Source organism: Schistocerca cancellata, chromosome 5, assembly GCF_023864275.1.
Source record: "Schistocerca cancellata isolate TAMUIC-IGC-003103 chromosome 5, iqSchCanc2.1, whole genome shotgun sequence".
NCBI classification, from domain to species: Eukaryota; Metazoa; Arthropoda; class Insecta; order Orthoptera; family Acrididae; genus Schistocerca; species Schistocerca cancellata.
In genome coordinates this window covers 593,093,513-593,108,065 of record NC_064630.1, presented here as the reverse complement: position 1 = coordinate 593,108,065, position 14,553 = coordinate 593,093,513, and the positions used below count along the sequence as shown (strand labels likewise).

The following is a 14,553-nucleotide window of genomic DNA, read 5'->3' as shown; positions in this document are numbered from 1 at the left end:
GTGAGTGAGACAAAGAGTTGTAACCTAGTCCATGTGTTACTCAACCTGTACACTGCAACTGGTTATGGAAATTAAAGAAAAATTTTGAAAATAAAGTAAAGTCCAAGGAGATGAAATAAAAACTATGATTTGCTGATGACGCAGTAATCATATCATAAATGGCTGAGGACATCAAAGAACAATTGAATTAAAAATTAATAGTAATGAAATGTAGTTGAATTAAATCAAGTGATACTGGGAAGATTATATTACGGCACAAGGTGCGGAAAGCAATGGACACGTTTTACTACTTGGGCAGGGAAATAACATATGATGGTAAATGATGGATATAAAATGCAAACCACCAATAGCATGAAAAGTACTTAAAAACTGTAACATAATATATAAATTTATGTATTATGATATCTTTTCTACAAGTGTGTGTCTGGAGTACAACCTTATATGAAAGTGAAACATGGATGGTAACCATTACAGACAAGAAGAGAACAGAAGAATTTGAAAAGCAATATTACAGAAGCATGCTGAAGATCAGATAAGGCAGAAATTAAGTTAAATAGCAAAGCAAGAGTTAGATTAGTAAGATGCATCTGCGGCATCAAGCATTAGTTAATTTGGTAATTGGGGAGGGGATGGTGAGGGGGGGGGGAGGAGGGGGTAAGTAGAGGGAGACCAAGGCTCAAATACTGGAAGTAGGTTCGAATTGGTCATGTCGCAGCAGTCGTGCAGAGCTGAAGAGGCCTGCATGGAAATCTGCATCAACTCCATCTTTGAATTAATGAGTTCTAAAAATGAAGGCTAAATTTCAAAGAAAATTAAACAGTGGAATAATCGTATATTGCATAATATGTGTGGTTAATAAGGTTAAAATGACTTATCACAACACATTTAATTACAAACTTATGTGCACAAAACTTGTTGCTCTCTCTCCTCCTCCTGTCTCTCCCAACAGAACGACCAAATTAATTATAGTGATGTAAACATATAAAAATCGGTATATTTAGAAAGGAATGCGACATGGAAGTACACTTCCCCTTTCCTGTGTAGCTTCCTCAGTAATGTAAGAACTACCAAACATTGACTTGATGCAATACATCCCACACACAAATCATAAAAAAATTCAGCCAGCTTCTGACACTATGGCAATTATCTATATTGCTAACAAACCAACCTGGTTGATGGTTCACTTTCCTGCCAATGTAACCGTTTCCAAAGAAAACAAAAATTTGGTTTTCAGTATTTCATAGTTATTGATTGAATATAAAAATTTAAAAAGCTGCAATGATCTACCAATTCAGAGGTATAATCTCCTGTAAAAAGTACTTCAATTAGAAACTGTGTACTGTATTTACCAGATTACAAGACAAAGTTCCCTCTCCCCCCCCCCCCCCCCCCCCCAATTCACCATTTGAAAAATACAGGGTCATCTTATGTTCACAGATTAAACTATTGCTGCTGAATTTAACATTTTGACATTGTTTAACAGAGTAGTCATACATAGGGGTTGTCTTAGATTTCTAGATGAAGATTTGACTACTGAGGTCACATGCACATTTTTTTAAGAAATCAGAGAGGCACGACTGAGCAAAAGATACTCGCCTTTGAACGGGCTCAAGATTTCCTGCAGCCCGTAGTGCTCGATACAATATGAATGTTGCTCAAACAATCATGTGACATTTGACTTGAGTGGCACTACTGCAAGGGATAAACAAGTAACTCTGCTCTGCTTGAAATTTGACAACTTTGTCAAACACGGGAGGAAATGGCACCAATTCTGTCATCTTATAAACTCTTGTTGTATTTGAACAAAAAATTATGCAACAAAATATAAATTGCTGCTCATTGGATTGTAAATTAAAGTATCTGAACAGGTTTGCAATAAGTTCTCATACACATATAGATACAGTGTACAAACACTATGCTGCTTTTTAAGTGAAGGCAACATTCAAAAGCAGAAACGTCCTTCAAGAACATTACTTGATTCTGAGCAACGATCAATATTTTATTTGATTATGAGAAATTCTAATGATTTACTCTGTGGGCTGCAAATGAGAAATTTGGTCACTGTTCTTGTATTAGAATACTGGGTAAAATGTTACCAGCTTTAATCAGCTTTAGAGCATGATGCTGACATTCAGATGAAACAAGATGGAAAATTTATCCAGAATGAAAAGTCTAACAAACGAAATAGATCATATTAAATTGACTGTAATTGTTGTCATGATAAATTACAGCACCAAGACCCTTCGTGGAGATAGTACCAACAGATGTGAGAAGATTGTAGAATGAGTGGAAGTTTGGGAACTGGGATGAACCATGAATGCGATCTTTTATTTATGTATTAGTTGCTGTTGTTACTATGACTTGCACCCAAGAAGATATTGCAGTCTGTGTTTAATAGTTGCTCAAGCACAGCACTAAAAGTGTTGGTGGGGGAACAATAATACCAGCTTGGCTGAGAACTAGAGTGTGGGGAGGGGAGTAGTCAGCAGGCAACAAATTATGTCATGTTGCGAACAATGGGAATCTGTACTATGTACTTTGGCTTTTTTAGGAACATCTACCACACTTTAACTGCAGTCTATCTGAATCCATTTGTAGTCGCAATTGAACTGACTTCGAAATTGGACAAATTCTCAACAAGAGTACTCGTTTCTGCAGGTGGTAAGAGTCTAGATGTGGGCCAGTGGCGTACTTAAGTGTTTTGTGTTGCGATGCTGTCCACCATTACTTTTGACTGGAATGAAAGGAGGAGTGTCAGCTGCTTGTTCTACACAGCTAGTGAGAGAGCGGCAGGCAGATGGCGAAGGATATTTATCCAGTATTTGAGAATGGGAGCACTTAGTGATTTGTAAGAAACTTTTCATCACCATATTTTCCCTGTTCCTGCAGCAAAACTTCAGTATCACACATGACTTAATTTATTACTTCATTAGCACTAACTCTACTCGTAACATATTACACACGTCGTATCCACAAATTTGAATGAATGTGGCTGCAAAATTATATGACTGTTCAACAGTGTGCGATTTGCAGGGGGGGATGAGGGGGATTTCCCTCCCTCTGCATCAGACCATCCCCTCCTCTGGTTTTAGTTTATGCATCCCAAACTTGGATGTTTATTTCCCACGTGCTGGAGTAAAACTTTATATATAATTTAAATTTGTGGAGCCGAACACTGAAAGTTTTTAATACAGTCTTACTATTAATACTATTAATATGTTTGCTTATTAATTTTGAAAAAGTGTTATGCAGTAGTTAAGCATTTCAAAACATTTAGAAATAAATGACAAGACGACGCACGCCACATTTCCACAATGTCGCAAGACATCGCCCCAGCGTAAACGAGGCTTTAGAGCCAGGTCTGTATTGTATGGTGGATGTGATGTGTTGCGTACGAAACTAAAACCTGCAATCAGATCCAAACGTCGTGGAAAACTGTGAAGAGGTGTCATCTTGCAGCAAGGTAACGCTCACCCACATTCTGCCAAACGGACAGCCGACACAATAAAGGAGATGAGATTCGAGGTGCTGGAACATCCAGTACACAGTCCAGACCTGGCTCCAAGCGATTTTCACATGTTTGGACCCTTAACGGAAGCACTAGAGGGAAGAAGATTTGAAAGAGATGAAGACGTCATTTCTGTGGTGCAAAATTGGTTACAGATGCAACCGATAAATGTATTTTCTGATGAAATAAAAAAACTCTTAACACGTCGGGAAAACTGCATTGAAGTCCAAGGAGGTTACGTCGAAAAATAACGCATGTTTCTGTTTTCTATCATCAGAATAAGTACAGCTTTTCACAAATGTGCCTTTACTTTTTGAATTCCCCTCGTATACCTGTATGTAGATGATTTTGTAAATAAGCTTTACCTGTGATGTACTTTTAAAGATATAACAAGGGATGGCTTTTCTGATAGTGCATACACGTGAATAGTGAGTTTCGGCATTAACACCTATTTATAAATAACTGTTTAACCATGGGTAACGCCACGGTCCAAGCAAGTAACATATATAAATATACTAACCCCCCTAAGACATCCCCCCCCCCCCCTGCTAAAAGCACAAGTCGCACACTGCTGTACAACACATATTAGGACATATTATGTCATAAACATTGAGTTGCATGAGAAACTAGCTTCTGCTTAAAAAGCACTGCAAATTACCCACATTGTAATCGCCCTGTGTTGTATAATGAGAGGATGTAGCAACTTTCAACAAACTTTAAACGTAATTTCAGACTTTTTCCAAACTTTTTCTAGCTCACACGCTGAACATAAAATATTTAACACATTAACTGATTCGTAAAGTAATCAGATGTTTGAAGCTATTTTATACATGGGAGTTCAATTCATTAAAGAATTGGGATTTTGCCGAATGCGATGCTAATGTAACAATTGCTTCAACATTCGAGTACGGATGTTCATCAAAGAAGAGTTACCAGTGCTCCAGAACACTATAAAACAATTGAGTATGTTGCATCCATCACAAAATCACCCATCACACAAGTCTTGTCACTGATCAGACCAGTGAGCAACAAAATTTTCTGAAGAGGCTAGTACTGGCACTGGTCCTATGACAACAAAAACTATCCATTTTAAGCCTCTATTTTAAGCTGAAGGGAGCATATTGCTGTACATTAAAAATGATTCTAGGTCCCTGAAAATATAGCCTCTTGAGACAAGATGAAGAGGTTTCTGTACAATTTGGAAACCAAAATCCTAAAAAGAGGAGAGGATACTCTTTGATTTTCGGAACTATATCAGTAATCATCATAAATATGCATCACGAGGCCAGACTGTGAATCAAGCATGCTAGTGATAAATTATTCTGTCATATTTGTGAGGCAGTTCAGCAAGGGAAAGTGCAAACAAAGCTGTATCCTAACAATGAGTGAATAATACAGCACATCTCCATTAAAGTTGAGAGATGAGAACTGCTTACTGATGTCAAAGCTCTACATTCTCTTGGCATAGCTCTTTGTGATTTCAAGCTGTTCCGAAGAATGAAAAAACTCCTGGGATGAGATCTTTGCAGACATAATGAAAACAATACAGAGTCTGTATCATTGTAAAACTAAAATTTTATTACTACTTTCATTAGGTAAGAGACCGTTCAACTATACACACAAAGTGAAGAGGAATAAATTGAAAGGCAATTTTATACCATACCACACATCATATAAATATAGAATATTCCTTTTCCAGTCCAAAGGATATATTTTTGTGTAGTCCTTGTAATTAAAATAAATATCTGTGTGTGTGTGTGTGTGTGTGTGTGTGTGTGTGTGTGTTTGTGTGAGAAAAAGGGGGTTCAACAGGTATAATTCCCTAATTTTAGTAGTGGTTGATTTTGTTTTTGAATATACGAAACATTCTTCATGTACTGTGAGAACTCACCTTCCTAGCCGGTCTCTTACATTCTGGAATGGATGCGTAAGGAATGGTTTGAAGTATTCCATCAACCTATGGAAGAGTTCAGATACTCTCCATTCTTGCTGATTTAAGGCACCTTGCAAAGCATATAATCGTCTGAAAGCAAAATAATGGTACTACATATAAACAATAGGTTCAAAGCCCCTATGAATCATTTAAAAGAAATACATATTAACCTTGAGAGTTAATTAAACACCATTCTTTTAAGTCACTATATTTTTCTAAGGACAAACCAGTAAAACTACACACATTTCCTGTTTTTATTTTATTTCAGCTCCATATTATGTATTTTTAATGGACAACAAAAGAAAGGACAGCTGCTTTACAATTTATATCAAAAATTCTTAATACAAGGATTGATGCAGACTGTAGCAAGCCAATTATGGCAGTCAATTAATTGTTTATTTACATTCCTCGGTACTCATTGTTGGTCCCCAAGCACCCTGATGAAATTATTCCTTAGAAGCATGTAACTTGAGTTATGAAGGTGAGTTTAATTGTTAGTAGATATAATATTTTGTGTAAGCAAACTGTTTTTGCTTAACCTCCAACAGATCACCTTTCAAGCTTACTCTCTCGTACAACTGAGATCTCCACTAGTGTCAGGAATGGTAAAAGCGTGGACCAGATTGGATTGGAAGTGGAATGCCTATCTGGGAATGTACAAAGATGCTTGAGAGTTATATTCCTCAATTTTGGGCACAATAAAAGATAAATTATGCACTGGCAGAATACGAATATATTGCTGAAGTCCACAAAGGTGCTGTGTGATCAAGGGAGTGATTCCTTTTGGCTAGTCTGACTGAATTCGTAACATGTATAGGTAGTTCCCAGAGATTCATTACAAAGGAATTTTACTGTACACCATCTTTTTTGTGATGTTTACAAAAGTTTGCTGTTATAACATAGAAAAATATCACACAATTGCAAAAGCCTTCTCTTGTTCCCACTGATATTAAACATGGCAAATAATGACAATGGGTACTCTCTAATACATAGTAACAGTAAAAGTTAAATATAATTTGGCTATTCGGACTTATTCATTCAAGCATTTGTAAATGTCTCAAAAATCCTAAACAGAATAATTGTAAAAAACAGTGGCCAACTGATAGTCTTATTTCTAAAGGCCTTTCTATAGGAAGAAATACACATGGACAATTATGACATTACCATTTTAAAACAGAAAACGAATAAATGAAATGTTCAATCCAGAAATGATTGCAGTCAAAATTTGTCTAGCACTGTGCAAAATGTCGACAAATATCATTAGTTCTGAAAAAAGTTATTTACATAAATCTTACCCGCACTGAATGAAAGACGCTTCATCTCTGAACGGATCCTTCATCAAAAGCTCTAAGAGCCAGTGATGTCTATTTGGGTCACGACATTCCTGAAATAGTAATTATATGCAGCTCATTTAACTACAATAACCCAAATGTTAGACTGATTAACACAGTACAGCTGTAAGCAAGGGTTCACAACCTGAATTTATTATTTAAATGAAGGAACTATGTTAACCACCATATGCCATCAGTTTTATTCCTTCAATGTAATCTATAGGCATGGTACATTAAAGGAATCAAACTGACAGCCTATGGTGGTTAAAAAGGTTCCATCATTTAAACAATATAGCATAAGTGTGTTGTTAAATCTGTGAGACTAGGATACCAATTGCAATAAGTAATGTAATTATAAAAAAAATCAACAGTCATTTTCACTCATTCATATGGCATGTACTAACATCTCAAGCTAAAACATTTGCCTGTTTGGAATATGTCACAGATCAAAAATAACTTCTCTTTTATCCAAGTCTATACACACACAGTTTTTAACCAGCAAAAGTTAATTGAATTCTTTTCACACAGAGCACTAATATACTACATTTCTCTCATAAATGTTAAGTTTCTATGATTAATATGTTCCTGTACTTTGTTGTCAAATAACCATTCACTCTCATCTGTGTTTCTTTACAAACATTCATCGCTATACATTGAAAGCTTGATAAGTTCAAGCTGATGCGCGCGCGTCGTGCCAACCCCTTCCCCCCCCCCCCCCCCCCCCCAACCGACACACAAAATGATGGAGTCCAGATAAACCCAGCAGCATGAAAGGAATCTTAAGTCATCTGTACTATTACAACAGTAACCTAAAAACAGTGCATATCTTCCACAATAACCAAACTAAGAAAAAAGAAAGAAAAAGAGAAAGAGATGCACAGAATTACAGACCAATATTGATCACTGCAGGAGAATTAGAAGCTGAGAATATGTGGAAAAACTACTAACATTAAACATGATATTCATTACTCAGACACAGGATCTTGCAAATAAGAGAAGCAGGTTAAAGACAGATTTTGCCTTCTTAAATTTCTGTAAGGCACTCAACACTGTACAGCATTATCAACTAATGACCAATCTATATTCTTATGGGGTATCCACACATATATGCAAATGGCTCGAAGTATTTTATACAAATAGTTAGTATGGTACGTGCAATGGTGAATGTTCAGCAGAAATGAAATCAACATTGAGTGTATCCTAAGGAAATGTAATACAATTGCTAAAGTTCTTAACATAAATAAGAATTTATCAAACAGATTTAGCAGCACTTACAAAATGTTTTCTGATGTAGCTGCTGTCTACAGGAAGAATCATCCTTGGACCATTATAAGATAATGCAGTAATTACTCAGAGACTGATTGCTGTGGCTTTAACACATCCATTTAGCCCGTATAAATAAGTAACAGAGAGGCTTAAGCTTAAATGGGAATCTTCAGGAGAAAAGTGACATTCTCAGAGAATCCTGGTGGATAAATTTAGACAACTGGTATGTGAGGAAGACTAAGTGACAATTCTGCTGTTTTACTGTACGAAGAGAATTAAATAAGAGAGACTAAGGTATGCACTGAAGCATATAGACAGTCATTTCTTCCCCTCACTCAATATGTGGGTTCAGCAAAACAGAAAATTGCTAATAATGATACATAGTAGCCTCGACTACACACTATACTGTGGCCTGCAAAGTATATATTTAGCTGTAAACGTATTACACCCCCATTTATTTAGTTTGTCTTATGTTCCATGGATCATCTGCACAATAAATCTTAATTTCGTGGAACAAGTCATTTTACATTCACATCACAAATTATTCTGTAAATATGCCATCATGCCGATCATTTACAAGTTTATTTTTGTTTTGTTTTGTTTTATTTTTGTATTTATCATTATTATCATTACATATACACATGAGAGTTAGCAATTCCTACCAATGATCTTTTGCACATTACTATAATAGAAGGAATAGAAGTATATGTCAAACAGAAACTTTTTCAGTTTGTTTTCAAATTCTGCTTTGCTATCTGTCAGACATTTTATATCAATTATGCATCTTTGTGCACCCCTTTTTGTGCTAAAGACAACTTTAATGCGGAGTAATGAATGTCATTTTTCCTTTTCGTACTGTAGTTATGTACACCATAGTTACTTTTGAAGTGCAGTGGATTATTTACAACAAACTTCATGAGGGAATAAATATACACTGTGAAACAGTAATCAGGATACCCAACTCCTCAAGGAGGTGTCTACAATATGATTATGGGTGAGCACCACATATTTTTCTTACAGTACATTTTCAAACAGTGAAGATTTTCTTTCTTAGAGATGAGTTACCCCTACAGTATATGCATAAAGATTATGTACGGTTTGAATAATTTACAAATGCACGCATTTAATGGCCACTGCTAGTGAAAAATAATGTTATAGATGTCCTATGGACTGCAACGAGGGTTTGTTCCTGGAATGTTAACAGAGAGAAAAAATTCTGCTTACAGAGTGGTCAGGATAAATGATTTGTATTGTTAAGAGATGCCATTAGAGCAGTTTGCAATTGTGAATCTTGTCCAAACTGTGGATGAGGTGAAGTATTAATTTTACAATCAGCAGTAGATAAAAGTGTTTTCGAAGAATGAGAATGATGATGATGATGACGATGATGATATCCATCATCATCATCATCATCATCATCATCATCATTCATGATTCTGTGTTCAATTTTATTATCATATTATGCACCTTTCCAAGGCATTTGACTGTGTGAATCACAACATTCTCCTAGATACACGGAAGTTTCACAGGATTAATGACGTAGGCAACCAATGAATAATATCATATCTAACCAAAAGAATGCAGAAAACTGTACTTAGTAATTCAACCGACATTATCACGAGAGTCATGCTCTGGTAACTCAGTTGGTGCAGCACTTGCCCATGAAAGGCAAATGTCCCAAGTTCGATTCTGTCTGGCACACAGTTTTTATCTGCCAGGAAGTTTCATATCAGTGCACACTCCGCTGCAGAATGAAAAATTCATTTTGAGAACTAATTCTGCCCGTTGTATATTAGACGGAAGATGTTACATATATGAGGAGCAACAGTGGACCCAAGATTGAGCTTTGGGAAACCCATTATGTATTTCTCCCCAGTCAGACGAATCTCCTCTTATTGCATTGATTGAATTACCACGCACAATTTTCTGCATTCTTTCAATTAGATTTGACATTACCCACTGGTTGGCTAAACCATCAATCCCACAAAACATCAGTTTATATTGGAGAATACTGTGATTCACACAGTCAAATGTCTTAGATACGTCGCATAAAATACCAACCAGCACTATTTTGTTATTTAATGCATGTAAAATTTGGTGAGCGAACATGGAAATGGCATTCTCAGTATAAAAACCCTTCTGAACCCTAAACTGTGATTTGCTGAGGAAATGATAATTAAATCGACACCCTAGATGGAAACAGGCGTTGATATAAATCATTGGGGACATGGTGAAAATGTCTGCCCCGACTGGGACTCGAACCCAGGATCTCATTGAGATCAAACTGTAAGATCCAAATAAGGTTTTGTGGTGTATCAGGGTGTTTTGGCAAATATCCTGGTCCATTACGAAGAACTGTCCCACTAGAAGATGATCGTGATGGGGTGAAATAGGTAGAAATAATGTGTAAGGCAAAATTAGAGACAGTTCATGCCATTTTATTTTGGCACAGATTCTATGTGAGGGCCGAGGTATGTTGGTGATGAATGCACAGTGTCTACCAGCTGGGTGCGCATGTTTACACCATGATGACTCCAGCTGAAGGCGTCATGGACTGCAAGAACACGTAGCCCAGCGACAATGTAATTACCTTTTAATATACCGTATGACTGTCTGTACAACCTTTAAGTCAGATGCATTTTAATAAATGATGTCTGTCATCATTGATATAATTAGCCTATTTCAGCTACTGCAGTATACGTTAATGACAAGTAATTAACTCTAAAATAAACAAGAGTTCATTTGATGTCATTTCGTAGCTTGGAGCAGAAGATGCAATCTTTCATTTAGCATTCCTTGCAAGATAGAATGTAGTCCAGAAGAACTGGATGTTTGAGGAATGCATTAGCACAGAAGGTCTGGACCACCAGAACAAAGTAGCAAGACACTAATTCATCAAGAATAGAGATTTGAGGTATTAGACAGCAATTTAAAATCATTCTGATGGCACACTCAAGCTATATAATACATATACACAGCTTTTATATCAGCCATTCACAAGTTTTATGCTGTAGTTTCCTGATCATTTTTCCGATCATTAGCTTTTAGAATATCTACATTGAAATCACTGCAGAGTTAACTGTTTGTTGCTGTCTGACAGACAGCATACAACAGAATCATAATTTCTCTCAAACATTTCAAAATTTCCTACAGTTGTAATAAAAAAGAACTATTTTTCAGTATTAGTTCACAAGCACACTTTTATGTGCTGGTCACTACAAAACTTACTTGTCTCAATGTTTTTGAACTTTGTTACATCTAAATATATGTAACAAATCCTCCTTTTCCCATATTAGTTCTGCAAGAGTAAGATGCTAGACTGTTATCTTTTATTTGTAACCTATCTAACCCTGTGGTCATGTGGTGCTCAGGTAGGTGCAGGGTGTCTGAATACTGATTTTAATCTAAACAAGGTACCTCTCTGAATTAGTAGCCACACATATCTTGCTTTACGTGACTGCAGATCCGCTGAACATTTTCTGCTAGAGCCATCTTATCTTTCCCTCTCCTATTTAGGTGTAGGCTGTGTCTATTACATTACCATCTCCCAATTGTAACAACAGGTACTGCACTCATGGGATTTCATTTCAGTCAGCAGCAGCCTGCTCAACTCAGTGTTCATGCAGTTCACAGCAGTGTTAATCCAGGTATGGTCATGGCACTGTAGGACCTCAACGTAACTCACATCTGCATGTGGAGTTGCTAATCCTATTTCATAAATGTCATCCCTAACGGTGCAATTAATGTCATCAGTCAGACTGTTCCCTGCTCCACCTACTACGGTAACCTGATCCTATTTGTTAAAATTTTTGGACAATTTCCTTATGTCCTCTGCCAGCTGGCTAAGGCTAGCACTTGGCTTCACAATAATTGTGACCTGGTACTCTGTTCCTAATTTGTCATGGACCATCTGGCCTACACCTCTGACATGGGAACTATCCAGTAGCAAAGACTCTTTACTTCCTACTCTCTTTCAAACCTGACCTACACTTCGTTACTTTGCTAAAAATCTGATGCATCCTACTGCGATATACAGCTGGCTGAGACTCTTCCCCTCCCATTTCTCTTAACAAGTCGAATTTACTTGCTACTGTAAGCTCAAATGTAGTAGTAGTTTAAGAGCTGTTCCCCTTTCACCCATTACTTGTTATCTATACCCAGTTCCCGTGATCTTTTTTCCCCTTCAACCTGTCTAGTTCAAATTTCACATGTTTTAATTCAGCCTGAAGAGTACAAATCTTTTCCTCTCATTCAGGGATTCTTGTCTTTTTTTGCAGAGCCTCCAGTTCCATGGAAGAGCTTCATTATTTCCAATTAAAACTAGAAAAACATAAAACCTTAATTACTTCTGAATAAAACAAGAACACAGAACTCACATAACTACAGTATCTGTTAATTAACTTATTCACAATAGAATGTAACTTTTAATGTTCTGCAACTTTAATGTACACAAACGGTATGTAAATAAACTACTAGTGCACACAACTTAAGATTTATGCTACTTTCCGTAAATATTAACCTACAATGAATAGACATACTCTACTCAAATTGCTGGAAAGAAAAATAGTAGAATTAAATGGTATTCATTAAGTTTCCTGCACCAAAACATAAACAAAAATACAGCTACCACCTGGCTTTTCGATCTTTTTGCACAACCTAACTATGATATTTTTGCATTTTCTGGAATAATAAGTAAAGAAAAGTGAACCATTAATAGTAAGCTTAAAAAAATACTAGTACAGATATTTAGTGAGTATCAAACAGTTACCTTTACGAGAGCACAAGAACTCACATTGCCTGGCACAGGGCTACCAGACTATATGAGAGAGAGAGAGAGAGAGAGAGAGAGAGAGAGAGAGAGAGAACAACTTCTTTGTTGCTGATACTCTATGGTAGTCAGCTTCATATTATTAACAACTGCACATATACGTCTTTCAACAAATACATTATCTTCCAGCTGAAAAGCTATGTACAAATCACTATTATTATTATTATTATTATTTAGTTTCCCTTATCTTGATATCTCAGTGTCTCATCAGCTATTTCTTCCCTTTTCCTATTCTTATTTTCGTCTTACTGATTTTCCTTCTTTTCTCAAAACTTTTAACCCGTTTGTTGCTGTGGGCATGTATACACATCATGCTATGCTGTTTCCCCAAGACTTGTATGTACGTGCTGCTTGGATTTTTCTACAGAGCTATGGATGTCTGAATTCATTCTGAGCCACCAACCTCTCACTGCTGAAAACAAGTTACTTCCATATCTCAGTGAATGAAAAAGTTTCAAGTATTTATCATACAACATACATGCCACATCGCATGCATCATCTACGAAAAATCTCATATCAATATCTTGAATCATTTCTTGGATATGACTATTGTTATGACCACAAGATCTGCACTGCATTGCACAAGCAACAGTCCTTTGGATATAGAACATAATAACTCATGAACAAAATGAAATCTCCTTCTACTCTCAATTTTAAATAAAATTTCGAGATCTTATCTACATTTCTTTCACTGCAATGTATGAGCTAAAATCAATCACATTCAAGTTTATGCAATGTGTTTTTATCTCTACAAAATATTTAAAATTTCACATAATATTTTACTTAATTTGATACAGCACAGTAACTATGGCATGTAAAAAAAGAAGTTCAGCCCTCTATCAAGCAAAGATACCAACAGACTGTAAGATGTACCAAAAATCATTTTTTTTCTCATCAAATAGTTTTCTTAAAAACTGATGATAAGTATTTCAGAGCTGTCAGCAAATATGTATGGATGGATCTGGATGTGTCGCACCCAACTGTCCATCAGATATAGAACCCATTAACTTCAGAATGAAATGAGATATTGTTCTGCTCTCAATTTTAAATAAAATTTCAATCTCTCAGCTACATTTCATTCACTGCAATGTATGAGCTGAAATCAACCACAGGCAAAGTTTATGCAATCTCTTTTGAGTGAAGATGTCAGGCTGTAAGATGTACAAAAATAAAATTTTTTCGCCTAATAGTTTGGGGGGAAAAAAGTGGATGATAAGTGTTTCATATCAGCCAGACAGCCATCTCTCAGCACAGGCACCATCATCAGGTGAGCATTACAGCCATAACAAAAGCTGCCTCAGTACGGACTGCAAACAGCACATTGGTAGCAGCAAAAAGGTTAACAGAATGAAAAATATTGGGTGGAATATAAGTAATGGTCTAGGTTTAGACAAACCACTCACTGAATACAAGTGGTAGACAGGCTTACCTGTGTTAGGAGACATTCATAGCCATAATTAAACACAGAAAATAAAATTCCACCTGTGTCACAGTGTCCTTTATTTATTAAGTTACCAGTTTTACAGGACAGATAATTAATCTTCAGGTATTTTAATGTGGATAATTACAGTCACATGACAAATAACAATTTACTAGCATCCAATTTTACTTTTCTCATGGCATAAAGCAGCTCATACATCAAACATGGAGCACAACACAACTAGCTGTATCACTTTCTGAAAAGGTG

General features: G+C 36.2%; 1 protein-coding gene across 1 annotated transcript in view; it reads right to left on the bottom strand.

Moving 5' to 3' along the window:
* LOC126187752 (proteasome activator complex subunit 4-like) overlaps window positions 1-14,553 on the bottom strand; it is a 255,098-nt gene that overhangs the window by 41,841 nt on the left and 198,704 nt on the right. The window contains exons 26-27 of the mRNA XM_049929005.1: window positions 6,737-6,825; window positions 5,400-5,531 (exon numbers count right to left, since the gene is read on the bottom strand). Of these exons, the coding sequence (XP_049784962.1) occupies window positions 5,400-5,531; window positions 6,737-6,825 (221 nt within the window). The remainder of the gene's footprint in view (window positions 1-5,399; window positions 5,532-6,736; window positions 6,826-14,553) is intronic.